At 43.7% G+C, this 18,937-nt stretch overlaps 1 protein-coding gene across 1 annotated transcript in view; it reads left to right on the plus strand.

Annotated features, from left to right (window-relative positions):
- The window catches only part of LOC147696876 (glutamate carboxypeptidase 2-like), a 653,445-nt gene that overhangs the window by 345,661 nt on the left and 288,847 nt on the right, over window positions 1-18,937 (plus strand). The window contains exon 7 of the mRNA XM_086933984.1: window positions 5,108-5,201. Coding sequence (XP_086790110.1) covers window positions 5,108-5,201 — 94 coding nt within the window. The remainder of the gene's footprint in view (window positions 1-5,107; window positions 5,202-18,937) is intronic.

The following is an 18,937-nucleotide window of genomic DNA, read 5'->3' on the forward strand; positions in this document are numbered from 1 at the left end:
TGAATGAAATTCTTATTAGCATCAGTATCATAATCTTCCATTTCAGGGGTTTTGGACACTTCCCAGATATTTTAGAGCTTCTTATTGGAAAAAAGCCTGTAATTTCTAATATTTATTCTTTCCATGCACTTCATTGCTTGGGCTTGCTCGAGAGAAAGTGTCACACAAAGTGTCACACATTTGGCAGATGAATGTCACTCATAAGTGCACTGAAACCATGAGAAATGTCACACATAAGCCATCTGAAAACTTGGCAGCTATGAACCTGTCAGCTTGCAGGGTAACTTAAAGGGAACACAGAATACATTAAAAAAACTGCAGCAGCTTAATATGAGGTTGCAAGCGTTTTGTTCCAGCGGGGTTGAACATTGTTTTTTGTTGTTACTGAAAATGGACACTTGAACCTCGTCAGAGTCTCAAACTCCCACTGTGTTGCTGTTTGAATTTTTGTGGCATACAGCATGCAATTTCTCCAGGGAAATCTTAAGCTATATAGGGTAAGGCTGGAATTCCTTGCAGAAACCCGTCTGTGGGTAAACTGTTTTTTGCCTAATGGAATCCTTGCTAATAGCAGCTAGCCAAAAGACTGTGAGCCTTAGCTCAACAGTTCAATTAACTGCAGCTAAAACATCTTTTACATGCTATGATCAGTTCTCTTCAAAAGCAGTTGCACTCCCAAGTAGTTGTATGTAACTTTTCCTGACTGTTAAAAATTATTTATTAAGGTTAGAAGTTCTTTTACCCTAAAAGTACAGTTTTCAGTTGCACACATCACTTTATACGTATTTGTGCAAATACTTTGCTTTGCATAGTGAGTTATTTTTGCACCAATAGTGCCTTACAATTAGCAAGCAGAGGGCCCTGTTTATGCGCTGTGTTTGCCAAACGTAAATAAGCACTGCATGTTTACTAAAGTAGGCCTACAGTGCATATTTTATAGACCTAAAGCATAGTCTTTCCACGTGGTTGTCTTGTGAACTGTACCCTCGATTCACACTGATCTCACTGCACTTTGTCAGACTTGGAAAGTTTTGAATAAAAGGCCTTCTTTGTTGCTACCTCTTTTACATGTTCTCATAGTATAATTATTTTACAGTTACACATTGTACTTCTCTTGGATATTCTCCAGCTGTAGCTCTGAACTGGTAAGTAAGGTTGTTTGTCTTAAAAGACTTTTAGCTTTTCTCCTGAGTTGTTCTCTGCTTCTGGTTTTGCAAAATCTTCTCTCAGATGGAATATATGAATTCTGAAACTAGGGCCACAGGAGGGAGTGTTTTTTTATACTTACAAACACCAAAATTGACAGCCCAACTAATCACAGGCTTTCTTCCAAAGGTGGCTCAACGGTTAATGCGGAGGAGCGTCGCCCACTGCTTTTCAGCAGTGAAGAAAAGGAAAAATAAAATCATAATAGCATGTTGGTATTATAATTTTATTCTTCCATGTTGAATCCAGTTTTGGAGCGTGGCTTGGCTGTTGACACAGCCAGCTTGGGTTGGAGGAAATATGTGCCCTGAAGTGCGCATGACGGTTTAGCAGGCCATCTTGGGCCTGGCTAAATGGTTATGTGCACTTAACCTGTTCTCCACAGGGCCAGGGTGGAGATCATGCACAGGATTGCAGTCCCAATATGAGCGCTGAACCATGGCACTCAGACCAATCACAATGCTGCTGTCAGGGTGACAGCAGCATTGTGATTGGCTTAGGGGAGCCTGTGTGCTTCCGGGAGGAGAGACGGTGGTGTGCAGAGGTAAGTGGTTTTTTTTCTTTTCCACCCCCCAACTCCTCTGCATTGCCTCCCTGTCCCGTACCAGACACCACTACTTTTTTTTACCATGGTACCTGTAGTTGCCCTACTTGCGGTTTATATTTGTTTGTTTTACTTCCAAAAGAGTAGGCTCAACATGACCCTAGTTAAACACCTGCACTGTGCTTTGTGGTCTGTGACCTAGTTGATCCTCCTCTACAACCCCTCTTTAATTTCCCAACTTTTGGCTTGATGCTTCCAGGTTTGTGTAAAAGTGTGCCTTTGGTGATTGGGTTTAGAGAAGAGAGAGAGTGAGAACTTTGAGTTGATTTAACTCTTACTCTTGAGATATGGTATGTCAAGCAGAATTAATAAAGTAAAGTGTTTAACGTATATACAGAAATTGATGACTCTGCATCATGACTGTGCACTAGTGCCCACAAGTGTACATATGTTGGGGAATGTTGTAATACAGGACTGGACAATGAGTTTGGCAGGTTGTGTGTTTGACCAGTCCCTAAAACATGCATACTTGTGCATATTTGATTGTCCGCTCAGTAATGTTGTGCTGCTCTTTGATGGTCCTTGCAGGGGCGTGGGTCTTGAGAATCTCTCCAGCATCATGATGTGTGGATCGCATTTTATGCAGATATGGGTTTGACAAAGGTTGTGCAAAATGGTAGATGTAAGAAATTGGTTTGTTGGTCGATTGGTGAAGCAACAACCACAATCCTTGTCTGACTGAACCATACAAACTATCTAAATTAACGTGTGCTTGAAGCTCTAGAGGCTTGTCACAAAAGCAGCCAGTCTTATCTTAGAGGCAGTATGTTAAGTATTTATGCAACACTTAAACAGTAAAAAGGTTGAAAATCCAGCACCACTGTAAAAATCTCTCACCAATTTAGAAAATAGAGTAGAATTCAATAAATTATTTGACACCAAAATTACAAACATCCAACCAGTAGAACCAGAGCTATGCAGTTTCAAATATTTAAGGTTGTTATGTAAGAATGCTATGTTGGACGACACTTATCAAGGCCACATCAAATGTAATATAGTATAATGCATTGATCTGCTGTGGTTCATCATAAATTATCATCTGTGTTTATTCACAACTGCAAAAAAGTGTGTTAAAAAAACAAAGTATAGCACTAAAAGCACAAAGTGTGGGTATCTGGTTGTGCAAGAGTGAGTGAAATTCACAGGTTCAGGTTGACAGTGAAGGAGTGTGGGCCAGATACAGGGAGGGAGAACATCGTGGATGGTCGTTGTTGCCGCGCAAAGAGCAGGCTAGGTGTCACGGATGGTCGCTGTAGTACAAAGATCTTGTCGGGGGTCGTGAACGGTCGTTGCTAGAGCTTTGCATTGGTGGTCACTGCGGACTGTCGCTGCTGTAGTGCAAAATGCAGATCTTGCGTTGGTGGTCATTGTAGCACAAAGAGTCTCGTTCACCAGTGCTATGCATTGGTGGGCTACTAGATCTTGACACGAACTGGCTTGTTCGTGTACGCAAAAAGCCAAAGACTTCAGGATTTTCCTTTTCTTTTATGAGGAGCTCAACTGATACAACACCAAGAGTCCAGGACTAGGGGGCACCTCTTAGGTATTGGGAACTCACTCCAGCAGAGGCCAGCAGGTCTCAGGCTGGTCGAGTTACAGGTCCCGTGCAGCACGTCAGCTAGACCATTGCAGGGAGATCTCTGGAGCTTGTTGTGTCCCTGTAGCTCAGAACTGGAGGTAAATCAGCTAACCATTGGAGTCACTTGAGCATAGGATGAAAATCCAGCCTTCCTTCTTGGACAGCAGGACAGGCCTCCAGCAGCAGGGCATCACTTTTTCTGTAGTATTCACAGGTCCAGGAGGGTACTGAAAAGTGGGTCTGAGGGTCCCCTTTTTTTACCTGCGTCCCATTTTTCAAGTGGAAGAAACTTCTAGTATCTTCCGTAAACAGAATTGTCTGTATTTTCCTCCCTCCCTGTCCTGATCCCAGAACTGTCTTGAGGCATAATAGGCTAGTGTGAAGCCCTTTGTGTGTGACCTGAGGCAGCGTCTCTGAAGTGCAGGTGTGATAGATGACACCTCCACCCGCCCCCTGCCCTCCCCAATCAAGTCAGGATCACCCATCCAGCCAAAATCCAGACCCTGTATTGTGCGGTTGTCTGGAACAAATACACAAAGGCCAACTGCCAGCTACTCCTAGTCATGTGACCCAAGAACAGACTGCAGGTACTAAATAATTAGTCCAAGAAAATGCAAACTTTCTAAAAGTGGCATTTTCAGAATTGTGACTTAAAATCCAAAATTACCATTAACAAGGTTTTTAAGTTATAATTCCTCAGACACCAAACATGACATTCCTATCTGCTCCCAAAAAAAAGTTATCTCTGTGTTATCCTATGGAAGAGGTAGGCCTTCCAATAATGAAAAATGAATTTGGGAGTTTTTCACTACCAGGACATGTAAAACTTAAAAATACAGGACCAACGTTTTAAATACAATGCACCCTGCCCTATTGGCTGTTTAGGGCCTACCCTAGAAGGGACCTGTGTATATTAAAAAGGAAGGTTTAGGCGTGACAACCTTTTTTTTATTTCCAGTTGAATTGGTTGTTTAAAACTGCATACAGGCTGTAATGGTAGACCTGAGACATGTTTTCAAAGACTACGTAAGTGGCTGGCACAATAAGTGCTGCAGGCCCACCAGTCATATTTAATTTACAGGCCCTGGATACTTGTAGTACCATTTCACTAAAGTAAATTAAATGTTCCAATTGGATGTAAGCCAATTTTACCATGTATAGAGGGAAGAGCACAAGCACTAGAGCACTGGTTGGCAGTGGTAAAAGGCACAAAGTCCTACTGCCAACAAAAATGAATTCAGCAAAATAGGACAGATGGAGACAAAAAGTTTGGAGGTGACCCTGCCTGCAGTGAGAGCCAGATCCAACACATACATTGTACTTATTGTTACCAGGTCATTTTGATACAGATTTGGGACCAAGCGAATGTATGGTCTACCTTCAAGTGATTTGAAGGAGAACTTTAGGTGGTTAGATGATATTCATGGGTAAGGGGTCCTGCAGATTTCTATTAAGTCAATCTTATTGGTGTTGACTGTAGCTAAGCAGTTGAATATTATTGAATGTTTGTTCACTTTAAGATAAATGCAAATTAAATCTACCTGCACAAACCGTTTTATTCAGGCATGCCAGTAATATTTTTCCTTTTCTGGAAATGAGTGTTGTCTCTTTCAAAATGCTTGTTCCATGGTATCCTAATTTTTCATTGGCCATGTTCCTTAAAATTGTTTACGAAACTGCCTCCTCAGTAAGGAATTCATCATTTTCCCTTTCAACAGAGTATGCCTACCGATATGGTGCAGCTGAGGGTGTTGGTATCCCAAAGATTCCAGTTCATCCCATAGGTTACAATGATGCTGAGGTGTTATTACGGTAAGCAGAGCATCTTTATAAACAAGAGAGATATTTATTTTTTTTTGTTTAAGAAATTTTTATTAGGTTTTCAAATACATAAGAAAAAAGAGAAAAAGGAAACATTGAAATGGTACAAGGATAAACGCCATTATAAATCATGCATAACATAAGTAAGATAAACAATCAGGCAAATAACAAAATGATCAAATAGGATTATGAGAATTAAAGAGAAGGGGAAAGGAAAGGAGAGCAGAGAAGAGAAAGAAGAAAGGAAGAAAAGAGAGAAAGGGAGAAGACAGGGGAAAGAGAATGAAAATCATGGTGTATTATAGTAAAAAGAGGAAGAGAAGAAAAATTAACGTATAGGAGAGTGTGTAGAAAGATATGTAGTGAAAGGAAGCCAAAGAAGATCTGATTTGATTTTTTGAGAAAGAGAGGAAGAGGAAACAGAAGCAATTCTATGTTCATCACAAATACAACTCCACCAAGTTAGTAATGACATTTTTGAATTGTCTTTCCAGGATTATAAAATAACTTTGAAAGCTAATGCGATAAAAAGATCAAATAATCTAGGAGGAGAAAATGCAATATCTACATTGGGAGATAAGGATCCAAGAAAAACATTTTGTAATGTTAAAGTAGTATTGAAGTTAAACACTAGTTACTTGGAACGTACGGGGGCTTCATACTATGTCCAGGCGCCACAAAGTCCACGCTTATTTAGTGCATAGGGGAGTGCAAATGGCGCTGCTACAGGAAACTCATCTGAACAAGACGGAAGGGGCGGCGCTACAGCGTAGATGGAGGGGGCAGGTCTATTGCACATCGTACTCCGCGTATGCCAGAGGGGCGCTGATATGGATTAGAGCTGGGGTCCCCTTCCAGGTCACGAAAACAGTGATAGATCCAGAGGGGCGCTACGTGGCCATTTCGGGCACTTTGGGAGTGAGGGACTTGAACGTTTGCTGTGTGTACGCTCCTAATATAGACCAGACTGCCTTCCTTTCCAAGTTATCGGGCTCGTTGGCCCACTTCTTCTCCGGGCCCCTCCTGCTCGGGGGGGATTTCAACTCAGTAGTGGACGTAGACGCTGACCGCTCGCATCCACCCCTTCCCGATTCTCCGGTTCGTCGCATGGCTAAGGGTCGTAAGGACTGGCAGACCCACTGGGGTCTAACGGATATCTGGAGGGCGCACCACCCCACATCTAGGGACTATTCATACTTCTCGAGCCTCCATGAGTTGCATGTCAGACTGGACGGATTTCTTGGCTCGCCCGACCTGGTTTCGGCAGCGGTCCGATCTGAGTACTTGTCCAGAACCATTTCGGACCATAACCCCCTCCTGCTGGACCTTCGCTGGTTCCCCGGGGCGCCAGCGGTGCCCACCTGGAAATTGCGGCCCGAGATTCTTGAGGACAGTGTTTTCAGGGCGGACCTAGGTGATATGGTATCAGAGTACTTTGCGTCCAACGGCGGCACCGCGAGTACAAGAGCGTTAGAGTGGGACGCTTTTAAGGTAGTGGTGAGGGGTTACTGTATTTCTAAAAAGGTAGGCATGAGGCGAGTTATACTAGCCGACTTAGATGCGGCGGACCGGAAACTCCGCGAGCTGGAAATTCGCCGCCCCGGGCGCCCTGAATTACAGGTACGCACGGCGGAGGCGAGGGAGACGGTGGCGGCGGAGGTCGAACGGCTTCGCTGTTTTGACTACAAGGCCTATACGGTCCGGTCCATCGCGGAGGGGGATAGATCGAGCGCGTTGCTGGCATGGTTGGCCAACCCTACGCGTCAGTCCTCATTGACGACATGTATGCGTAAGGCAGACGGAACCGAGGTGTACACTCAGCCGGAGATTCTCAGCTGCTACCGGCATTATTACGAACGTTTGTACCGTAGTCGCTCAGCCCGAGACCCTGACCTGCTCTAAATTATTTGCGGCCACTGGAACTCCGAACAGTGGAGCAAGAAGTGGCGAAAGCCCTGGGGTCCGACATAGAATTGGGAGAGATCCGCAGTGCCATTAAACGGATGGCGAGGAATAAGACCCCGGGCCTAGACGGCCTGCCTGTGGAGTTTTATGCAGCTTATGCTGACCTCCTAGCCCCTAGGTTATTGGTAGTCTACAGAGAGGCGAAGAGGCTGGGGCGGCTCCCGAGCTCGATGTGTGAAGCGTTGGTGGTTCCTCTCCTCAAGCCAGGAAGGGACTCGTCCGACCCGGGGTCTTACCGTCCCTTGTCGATGCTGACGGTTGACTATAAAATACTGAGCAGTATCTTGGCCTCAAGGCTGCTGGGACACATGAGCTCCCTGGTGCATGAGGACCAAGCAGGTTTTATCCCTAGGCGTAACACGACTATGAACATTCGCAGGTTGTTCCGCTTGCTAGGGGAACCATTCGTGGACGCCCCATCCCCGGTTGTCTTATCGGTGGACCTAGAGAAGGCTTTTGACAGCCTGGAGTGGGACTACCTTTGCACTGTGCTACGGAGATTCAGCCTCGGTGAGGGCTTCGTCAGATGGACCACGGTTCTCTATGCCTCTGCATCGGCCAGGGTCAGGGCGGGACCACTGATCTCCTCACAATATCCGGTGGAACGAGGCACGAGGCAGGGGTGTTCGTTGTCCCCACTTCTCTTTGCGCTGGCGGTGGAGCCTCTAGCGCTGCATCTTCGATCGGGAGCCCATTATACGGGCCTGTGGACGCCTTCGGGCCCGCACCACGTTTCGCTGTATGCAGACGACCTGTTGCTCTTCCTAGAGGACCCGCTCGACGCCCTACATGGAGCGGCGACGGCGCTCACGGAGTTTGGGGAGGTCTCGGGCCTCCGGGTGAATTGGTCCAAGACCTGTCTCTTCCCGGTTCACAGAGGCGCCCCCGCCCCTACTCTGAGTGGGGAGATCAGATGGGAGCCCGACTGCTTTAAATACCTGGGGGTGTACGTCTATCACGACCCATCCGACCTCCTGGATGGGAATATTGCCCGCAGCACTCGAGCACTTCGAGGCTGTATGGACTTCTGGGCCACGCTGCCGCTCTCGGTGGCGGGGCGGATTGCTCTGCTTAAAATGGTGGCGCTTCCTCGGCTGTTATATTATTTCCGGACACTGCCGATCTGGGTCCCACCGGCCACGTTTCGACTACTAAGATCTATGATAGTCGGATTCCTCTGGGGCTCGAGCCGCCGTCGGGTGGCCCTCAAGACCTTGATGAGGCCGAAAGATGAAGGTGGGCTTGCGGTGCCGGACTTTGAAAAGTATTATCTGGCGGCGCAGCTCCAGACCTTTACCCAGGAGATCGCCCGGGAATTCCGGGGCCCGGAAGACAGAAGGGGGACGGGCATGGCCAGGCATGTTCTCTCCTTCATAGCGCTGCGACAACGTTTGGCCCTACGGGACTTATCGCTGGAGGAGCGGACCGTTCGCCTGTGTTGGAACCGGGCTCACGCCCGAGGCCAACTGAGAACACCATATGCGCCTGAAATACCTTTGGGGATGCTGACGGCCCTCCCCCATGGAGGCGATTGGTCACGATTGGCGGCCTGGGAGGACGCCGGCTTACAGCTAGTTGGGGATCTGTATGAGGACGGGGCGCTCTTGCCCTTTCAGGAGCTTATTGATCGCTTCGAGATCCCCCGTGGCGACTTCCTGCTACACTCGGCCATTGTCCGAGCGATCCAGGCGCACTGGAAAAGCGGGCAGGAGGAACCCACTTTATCTCCGGTGTGCCAATACGTGATGATGTCTGCGGGCACGGTGAAGGCGGTCACTTGCCTTTACGGCAGACTGATCAACGAAGGATTGGCTCCTCTCACTACTTTGAAAAACCGCTGGGAGGAGGACATTGGCAGGGAGATCCCGGAGACGACCTGGTCCCAGTTGGTGCGGCGAGCCTGGAAGGGCACACGCCACGCCCGCTTTCAGCTGGTCCACTATTACGTGCTCCATAGAGCATATCTGACCCCGGTGAAAATTAGGCGATATTTTGCCACGAATTCGGCGGATTGCCCTAGGTGCCCAGCTCAGGAGGCGGACCTCCTCCACATGCTATGGGCCTGCCCGGGATTGTCATCCTACTGGGTGGAAGTGGGGAAGACCCTGGAGGAGGTGACGGGGAGGTCCCTATCATTTGATGCGGCGGTGGGACTCCTGCACTGGTTCCCTCATACCCCCAAGAATAAACTTTCCAGCAAATTTATCGACCTAGGGCTCCTCCTTGCTAAACGAGAGGTGACCAGGAACTGGAAGGCACGAGTAGGTCCGACAGGAAGCCGATGGCACAGCGAGCTCTTGAAGTGGGCGGCGGGGGAGAGCACGCTGAGGTACCAACTGGCTTGGAGGCAGCGTAATGAAAAGGCGCAGGAGGCAGCGTTGGAGTGGGAAACATTAGTGCAGGCCCTTAGGGATTATTGCGCCCCCAGCGACTCTGAAGGTGAAGAAGCGACTCGCCCCGGGTCCCGATAAACGATTGCACTGTTAGTCCTGTTGCTTTCCCCGTGGGTCCCATAGCAGATCCTGTTGCGGTTGTTACCAGGCGCTGATGGCGGGGTTGGGTGGGATTTACTTTGGTTAGTAGTGTTTTGAGGGTGGGGGTTTTCTTTTTGGGTTTATAGGCTTGTCTGGAAAAGCAGATGACGGACGGTGGATCATCCGGACCAGCTCTGACATCCTTCTGAACCCCCATTGACTTTCGCCGCCCGACCCCAGGGTTGTGGGCCGGATGGCTGTGTAAGAAATTTACGGCGCGGGGTCAGAGGGTTGTAGCTCGCTGATATTGCTTGTGATATAATGCTGGTCGATTCTGTAACGATTTACTGATTCCTGCAATAAAAATATATTTAAAAAAAAAAAAAAAAAATTGAAGTTAAACACTAACATTCAAATATTCCAAATAGAATTCCAGAAGGATAAAACATTAGAACATTCATAAAGTAGGTGTATTAACATGCCCGTTTCAGTGGAACATGACAAACATAATGGGAAGAATGAAGGTGAAAATTGACAAATATTAATAGGAGTAATAAGTGCTCTTTGATAAATAAAATACAGAGATTGAGTTATACGAGCAGCAGCAGAAACTTTAAATAATTTGGACCATAGTTTATCCCAGGTAGTCCATACTAATATTATAAAGAGAGAGCCCAAACCTTTGAGGCGGGTAATCACAGGAACCACAGCACCAATCACAACACCCAATGCAGCATTGGAAAGGGCAGTTGCTGCAGAAGGACATAGGCTATTCAGATGCCCACCATATACATTTGAAAGGTAAAAGAACCTTACCAGCAAAGTAGTCCCTTGTGGGCGTGGGCGTGGGTGGGGCGCGGCATGAGGACAAACAAAACGCATTCCTTAAACGTGTGCGTTATGCTGGGGGCGTGTGCTGGGGGCGTTGCGCGGCACCAAGGGGTGTGGCCAATGGGCGTGACAAACGGCAACAATCTCGTGGCACATCCCCCAAAAAAAAAATGCCTTGAGGGCGTGTGGAAAACAAACGTGTGCATTGGGCTGGGGGCTTGGCCAAGGCCAATGGGTGCGGCAATTGCGAGGGAGCAAGGGGCATGGCCAATGGTCGCAGCAATTGCCAGGGCTTAGGTGGGGGCAGACGCGACTGATCGTGCTTGCGGGGACAATAACTGCACAGTATCCTGCGCGCTGTCAGCCAGTCAACTCTCTGCATAAAGGAACGTGCCTGCGGGGACACTAACTGCAGCGTCTCCTGCGACTGTCGCACACTCAACTCTCTGCATAAACTAATTGACATCAGGCGCACAACATCAACCAGGGCTGGAGCGGGGCTCAAGCGGTGGATGACGCTACTAACCGCGCCTGCTGGGACACTAACCTTTAAACTGACTGCACTTTCCCACACGCGCAGCGTATCCAGCGCACGCTGTCACCCACTCAACTCTCTGCATCAAAGACTTTACACCACAAGAGCAACATCAAACAAAACTGGAGCCGGGCCTCAAGGGGGGGGATGATGCGATCCAGCGTGCCTGCGGGGACACGAAATTTTAAACTGAATTCATTTTCACACACGCTTACCTGCGGAAGTGGAGTACATACACACTAGAGACATCTGCTAATACTTCTTACTCCGAGGTACACACAGTAACTACGCACACATGCCTAACTATTGTGACACTTCATGCTAAAAATGTTGTCTACCGCGAGTTTTTAAAATAAATTTCCCTTGCCTATTACACACATTGCACACATTCTATTTCATACCCGGACAACGCCGGGACGGGCTGCTAGTAACAGATAAAGAAACGGACAAGTCGGTTTCCCATGCATTCTCAACTGAAGACATAGGTCTTTCAATAACAGTTGACAACAGTAACTTATGTACAAGAGCGGCTTTAGGTCTATGAGTAGAAAATAAGGAGTATAAAAGAGTAGAAGGTGAAATAGATGGTGTATGAGGTGGGAGAGAAAAAGTAGTTAGATGAGATTGTATGGCATTAACAATAATTTCATATTCGTTGAGGAAAGAGTCAGGTAATTGGTATTTAGTTTGTGGGGTAGGAAAGGGAACAATAGAATAGTTGTGCAATAATTGATGAACAAAAATAATACTGTTTTCTTTCCAGTATTTGTAGTAGAGTGATTTACCTTTATATTTGAGAAATTTATTGTACCATACACTGGAGGACAAAAAGCATTGAAGAAGAGTTAAATCCTTAGAAAAAGTGGTATAAAGCAAAGATCGGGAGTATTTTAAAATAGGACTATTAGACAAAAAGGTACAGTTTGACATAAAAATTACCTGTTGAAAAGAGAAGTCTTTCAAGAGGGAACTTTCAAAGTGAACCCATTTGGGAACAGGACTGTTAACAAAATCATAGGCTAATGCGAAAGATTGTCTAATTAAAAAAGCAGAATGATAAGCTGTAAAATTTGGAAAGCGCACACCACCTTCATCCTTGGGATGATTAAGTTTGTTTAAAGCAATTCGCGGGTGTTTATTGTTCCATAGAAATTTGGTACATGCAGAATTAATTTTAGAAAAATGTGTATTGGAAATTTTGACAGGAAGCATAGATATTATATACAAAACATAAGGAACAATCATCATTTTAATAGTATCTAACCTGCCCCACCAGGAAAGATATAGGGGAGACCAAATGAGGAGTAGTGATTGAATTGTATTTAGTAATGCAGTAAGTGTGAATTTAATTGTGTCTTGAAGGGAAGACGAAAACCAAATCCAATAATCAAAGAGAATGTACACTTGATACTACTTAACCATTGGTAAAGATGGAACACTCTCATAAACGCGGTGTTGTACGTGCGGTATATATCTTTCTTCCGCCCCTCACTCGCGTTAAGGCATTTATCATTGAGTGCTCCAAAGACGTGCTATATGCCAAGCCTCACCCAGAGGCAACCTCTGGCCCAAGTAGCAGTGTCCAGAGATAAAAAATGGGGGCACCCAATAAAATTATGTAAAAAACAAATACTGCACCAATGGGGAAATTTTAATGAAAAGGTGAAGTATTGTTATTAAAAAAGGGGTTTGCGGTATCACTGGAGGTCGAGTTAATGGATCTCCTTATACCTTGGTATCTACAACGTCAACATGTTTCTGCTCCATATCGCCCAGCCGGGTCTACGGAGCATTCGTCAGGACAGTACAAAAACAAATAACAAAGAGATTACTTGCACTATTTGTGTAGTAATGTTGTTCCAAATGTTGCTTTTTCGGAAATTTTCTAAGAAAAAACAGAGAACATTTTCTGTTTAGGGTGCATATATAGCACTGTCATAGTTTCTCAGCTTTATGGAGGTTTCTACGAAAGAATGATGTGCAAAAACAGAACTAGGATTGCATTCTGCGGACAAACGTGTTGAAGAACTTCACTGATGGAGGACTGTGTCTGTAAACTAACTCAAGGATGACTGTGTCTGTCTATTTTGGCTGTGGTAACTTTAAGACAGACTTCTAGTAACTGAATAAGGCTTGTCTGTCATAGATACAGAGAACATCGGTAAAAAGCTGAGGATTGTAAAGACAAATTACACGAATGGTAAATAGGGCTTCATAAAACATTCTAGAGTGTAACATATCATAATAGCGGCTCAAATGACATGTGTATGGCTACCCTGAAGTTAAATGGCATTGCGATTATTTGTAGAGAAAAAGTTTTTCTCTCGATGTTCTTACCTCTTGAAGTAACTGTATTTAGCTTCAACAGGCAGCAACAGGACTCTCTGGTCCCAGACTAGAATGGGAAGGAAATGGTACAAGTTGATATGAAGACGCTTGTCTTACCCGGTAGTGTAGAGCGCTAGCCAGAACAATCGTCCGCCATTCTTACCAGCACGAGGGAGGTTCCCGGGACTTGTGCTGTCTCTGCCCCTGGATGTTGGGAGCTGGTTTCCTGTTGCTATTATGTTGGAGAAATAAAGCTAGAAAACAGACTATACGTTCAATGTTAAATAACGGCGAATTTGGTTTAAACTGCGGATAGAATTTATGTTGGAGCATTTTAACAAGATTAAGGTTTTTTATGTATCTGCTACATGTTTTTTAAATAAAAGGGATTATGGTGTATGAGTTTTCTGGCACATTAGAAATTACATTTGTTTATATCGAACTGGGGAGTTAATACTAGGAGTAAAGATTGAATTACTCACGTGGCTTGTCTTGAAGTGACAAGTAATTCGATTTATAAAGCCCTACTAGCGTGTACAATAGGACACTTATATACTCAAAATTCAGTTCCTTTGGTATATATATTCTTCATGAGAAATGGTGCCACGGGATATTGTCATTTAACCCAAAAAGATGGGTTTTTTAAACGGTCCACCCATCTCTGCTCCTTTTCAAACAGGATTTTTTCGGCATTCCAAGTTCTGTCTGTTAATTTTTCGAGGACTGTCCACCTTAATTCTTCACAATCGTGGCCAGATTCGACAAAATGGGAACACAACTTTGTATTGTTTTTCTTCAGTCTGATGTTACTTTTGTGCTCCCCAATGCGAGTCTTGACTTTTCTACAGGTCATTCCGATGTATTTTTTCTCGCATGGGCACCTGATCATGTATATAACATGGGTTGAGTTGCAATTCGTATGTTGTTTTTGAATCCAATTTAAGGAATCTGTCAATTGGAGAGATTGTGTTGTGGTTGTCAATTTGTATACTAAGCATGAGCCACAAGGATGAAAACCAAATGCCAAGATATTTAATTTTAGAAGGACACCAAGCAAAATCAGTATCACTAAACATAAATTGATAACATGTAGAATTTAGGGGCAAAACCTCTGTCTTAGAGAGGTTGAGTTTATATCCAGAAATACTGGAATATAATCAAACTTCATTTAAAAAATGGGGGAGAGAATCAACCGGATTAGACATATAAATAAGTATATCGTCTGCATATGCAGATAGTTTAGTTTCTACAGAGTTGTGTTTGAAGCAAGCAATTTGAGAGTTAGCACGAATGCGTTCTAGAAATTGTTCAAGGCATAGGATAAAAATAAAGGGGAAAGGGGGCAGCCCTGCCTTGTACCTCTGGGTAAAGGAAAGGATCTGGAAAATTGATTATTAACAAAAATGCTGGCTCTGGGACAAGAATATAAAAGTTTATTGTAAGAATTAAAAGAGGGACCAAAACCAAACCATTGGAGAGTTTGAAACATAAATTGCCAATTAATACGATCAAATGCCTTTTCGGCATCTAAAGACAAAGCTGCAAGGGGAGATTTATACTTTTTACCATGAGAAATAATATTAGCAAACATCCGAGCATTATCAGATGCTAATCTGCCTTTCATGTATCCAACGTTATCAGTTTTAATCAAGAAAGGAATAATGGTGTCAAGTCGGGATGCGAGAATGTTGGCAAAAAGTTTACAGTCATAATTAATTAGCAATATAGGGTGGTAATTTTTACAGTAAGAATGGTCCTTATCAGGTTTGGGTATGATAACAATTAAAGCATCAATAAAAGAGCCGGAAGCTTTTGCATCAGCAATAAAGGAATTAAAAAGTTGGAGGAGTTTAGAAACAAAAATGGTATTAAAAGTGTTATAAAATTCAATAGATAAGCCATCAGGCCCCGGGGCTTTTGATTTTTTGAAGGCTTTAATAGAATTAGTTACCTCTTGGGGAGTAATTTCTTTTTCTAACTTGTTGAATTCGTCAGGTAAAGACGGAGGGTAGGGGAGGCCTGAGAAGAAAGTTTTTAAATTTTGAGTAGTGGGAAAAGTATCATCAAAATAAACAGATTTATAATATTCATGGAAAACCTCAGCAATGTCTTCGTCCGATGATATTAGTTTTTTAGTGGATTCATTAAGAATAGGGCCAATAGTCTTACGTTCTATTTAATTTTTAAATAGTTAGCTAACATTTTCCCCGATTTATTTTGCCCACCATTATATTTAGATTTAATTTTAAGCTAAACATGGCATGCTTCATTTGTTGCTAATTTGTTAAGCTCAGTTTTTGCCTTAAATAAATCATGAAGGACAGCAGAAGAACGAGAAGTAAAATACATATGTTCTAAGTTTTAAAGTTTTCGGAGCTGATCTTCATATTTCTTCCTTGTGGATTTCTTCTTTTTTGATACAAAAGAGATGGTAAATGCATGGAAAGCAGCCTTAAAAGCATCCCAGGTATTAGGAGCAGAAGTGTCTAAAGGGTCATTAAGACTAAAAAATTCATCAATGAAAGAGGAAGCTTCTTTGATAAAAAACGTGTCGGTTAACAAAAAAGTGTTAAGCTTCCATCGGCTAAATTGAGAGGAAATATGTGTAAGATCCAAAACAGCATAAACAGGGGCAAGATCTGAGATAAAAATGGAGCCAATTTCAGATTTTTGGATAGAGGGGAGCAAAGATTTACTGGTCAAAATATAATTAATTCTGGAACGGGTGTGATGTACATTGGAAAAAAAAGTAAATTCAATTAAATCAGGATTACAGGTCTTCCAAACATCATATAATGGACGAGAGGCAATGGCCGATTGAAAGGCTTTATGAGATTTATCAGGTTAAAATCTACATTTGGATAATCTATCGGAGAAGGGGTATACCCATTGATTGAAGTCACCAGCAACAATAATATGAGGACAGGCAATCGAAGAGAGGAGGACTTTGATATCATTCCAGAATTTAGGATCAGGCTTGACAGGTCCATAAATGTTTAATAAAACTAACGTTTTATTTTGTACCACAATCTTTGCCATTACCCATCGTCCATCAGCATCACTTTGTGAGGACAAAATTTGTACTGCTAAAGCTTTATGGAACAGTATGGCAACACCCCCTTTTATAAAAACGGAAAGGAAACTTAAATATATCCAGACAAAAAGCATCTGGGGTGTCACGTATGCCACAGGTATTTGTAGATCCTCATCCCTGTTAACTCCATTGGATGTTTTGATTGTGCATTGGTAATATTTCTCAATTCTATTTGAAATTTCTTGGATTGCCCCAACCATCTGATTGTTTGAATAACATATATTGACAATTACTTTCTGACCTGGGATGAGCTAATTAAAAAGGCTGGAACATTTGTTGAAATTCTAAACAAAAATGAGCACAACCTCAGATTAGCATAAAAAATTAGGGCGGGTGGTCAAAAAAATGACTTTTCACTTTTGAACTCTCTTAGGAATCTTTCCTGTTCACTAGGAAAATGGCTAAACGGAATTAAACCAAACTTGGCACAAGAATAAAACTTTGTTCAAGAAAGTGCTTGTTTGCATTGTTGTAAATCTGTCTAATAGTTTTTGATGAATTACCCTAGAAAAATATGACGCATTGGCTTGAAAGGGTTAAAATGTAGAGCTATTGGGACCGTTAGACTCTTTTAAGTAAATAAATAACAAAATCAGATTGGAAGAGGTAGGTTTTTGTTCCATTGTCATTTCGAGTCCACAAACTGTAGGTACGTTTTTCTGACTCAAAAACTCTTATTAGCTGTCCTGCAAGAGAAACATTTCAGTTTTGGCTGCCTTTAGAGGCAAAGGGACAAGAGCTATGCATACGGTGAAATATTATGAAAGGCCACATAAAGTGGCAGGATCAGGACATTTTACCCGCCCCCCCCCCCCCTCCGACCATAGTGTGGGAGAAGCGCGCCATGTCCCACACATAGATCAATTTTGTTTTTATATGGGTTTGTGTTACAGTATCAGAGGACCCCTAGTGTGGTTCACTGATCCTTAGGAGCAGATTCCCACTGAGTCCATCATTAAGAATCCACATTTCCAATACTAAGACTGTGGACTTTTTAACTTGTGGCCACGTACTACTAAATTTGAAGACAATGTGTCCTTTTTGGTGTGTTAGGTCCATAGTCCCCAAGACTAGTGCATGTTCTACTGTCAAATAAATTTAAAAAACACAACTTCTCCCACATAAATATCAGATAGTATCGGAAGACAAAGTGGAAATGCCCAACTGGACTTTATGCTCCTTGTGCCAACCCTCACACCCAAAAGTGCTCGGAATAGACAAACAATGCTTCATCAAATTATCAATTAAATATAACATTCCTGTCAAACAATATATAATTTGAGATTTTACACCCCAAGTATTTTGTTGTAGCGTTTGGTTAAACTGTGGTGCTTGCCTTTCAGTTTTCCACTTCAAGTTGATGAGCAGCTTAATACTCACAAATATGAAACACTGCCATGTTTCATGGTAATGCAAGTGTGTTGCAAGCCAACCTCTTCTCTGCATTATATTGATGTATGATTTGATATCCTGTGTTTGCACAACTGGGTCATCAGTACTGCTCTGAGATTGCCTGTTAGGAGTGTGACTTCTTAGTCCAATAGAAGTAAGAACAGCTTACCTCTTCGAGACTTCTTTAGGGTGTCAAATCAGAGACAAAACTTTGGAACTTGGTGTTCTCACCACTCTACCAAAATGTATCCTCAAGTGAGACCTTGTCTACGGAGACTCCTGGGTTCTTTAACATGGACACAAAAGTTATGAATAATGAAGCTACTCGATTGGATAAATGTGGCAAACCAAAGTTTCTTCTCAAACTCATATCATTGAATATTGCAGGTTTTGGCTCTAAACTGTCAGACGAGTCCTGGATAACGTTTATTACAGGTTTTGATATTATTTGCCTCCAAGAGACATGGTACACGAAGGATATTGTAATGTCCTATTACTTACCGGTAATCTTTATTACTCCGGGTCCCGTTGTCCTCGTCCCCTTCATTAATAACCAGTGAGATCTACTATCTCTCAGACAGAAAAAAGAAAGTAGTAATGCTGGTACGCCCCTCCCTCTCCCTATAGGGAGTACATAAGGGTACAGTACCCAGCATGCCTCCTGAACCACCAAGCCCAAGATGAGGGCCGGATAGCCCGGGAGGGAGGGAGGGATGTAATGAAGGGGACGAGGACAACGGGACCCGGAGTAATGAAGATTACCGGTAAGTAATAGGACATTACCCCCAGGTCCCTCCTGTCCTCGTCCCCTTCATTAATAACCAGTGAGAATACCCAAGCAGCAACCGGCCATCATCAAACAAAAAACCACCAGGACACAGCAGAACAGCAAAACCCAGCAATTTATTGCAAACAACAGCACAGCACAAAAGAAAACAAGGGGATCAGGAACACACAGCCCGAAGAACCCCCAAACCAAAGTTAGTGTCATCCCCCAGAACATTCTGGATACGGTAATGCCTAACAAAGGTATTAGCAGAAGCCCAAGTAGCGGCCCTACAAATTTCCGAAAGGGACACCCCACGAACCTCTGCCCAGGAAGCAGCCA

The sequence above is a fragment of the Lissotriton vulgaris genome, chromosome 8, assembly GCF_964263255.1.
Source record: "Lissotriton vulgaris chromosome 8, aLisVul1.2, whole genome shotgun sequence".
NCBI classification, from domain to species: Eukaryota; Metazoa; Chordata; class Amphibia; order Caudata; family Salamandridae; genus Lissotriton; species Lissotriton vulgaris.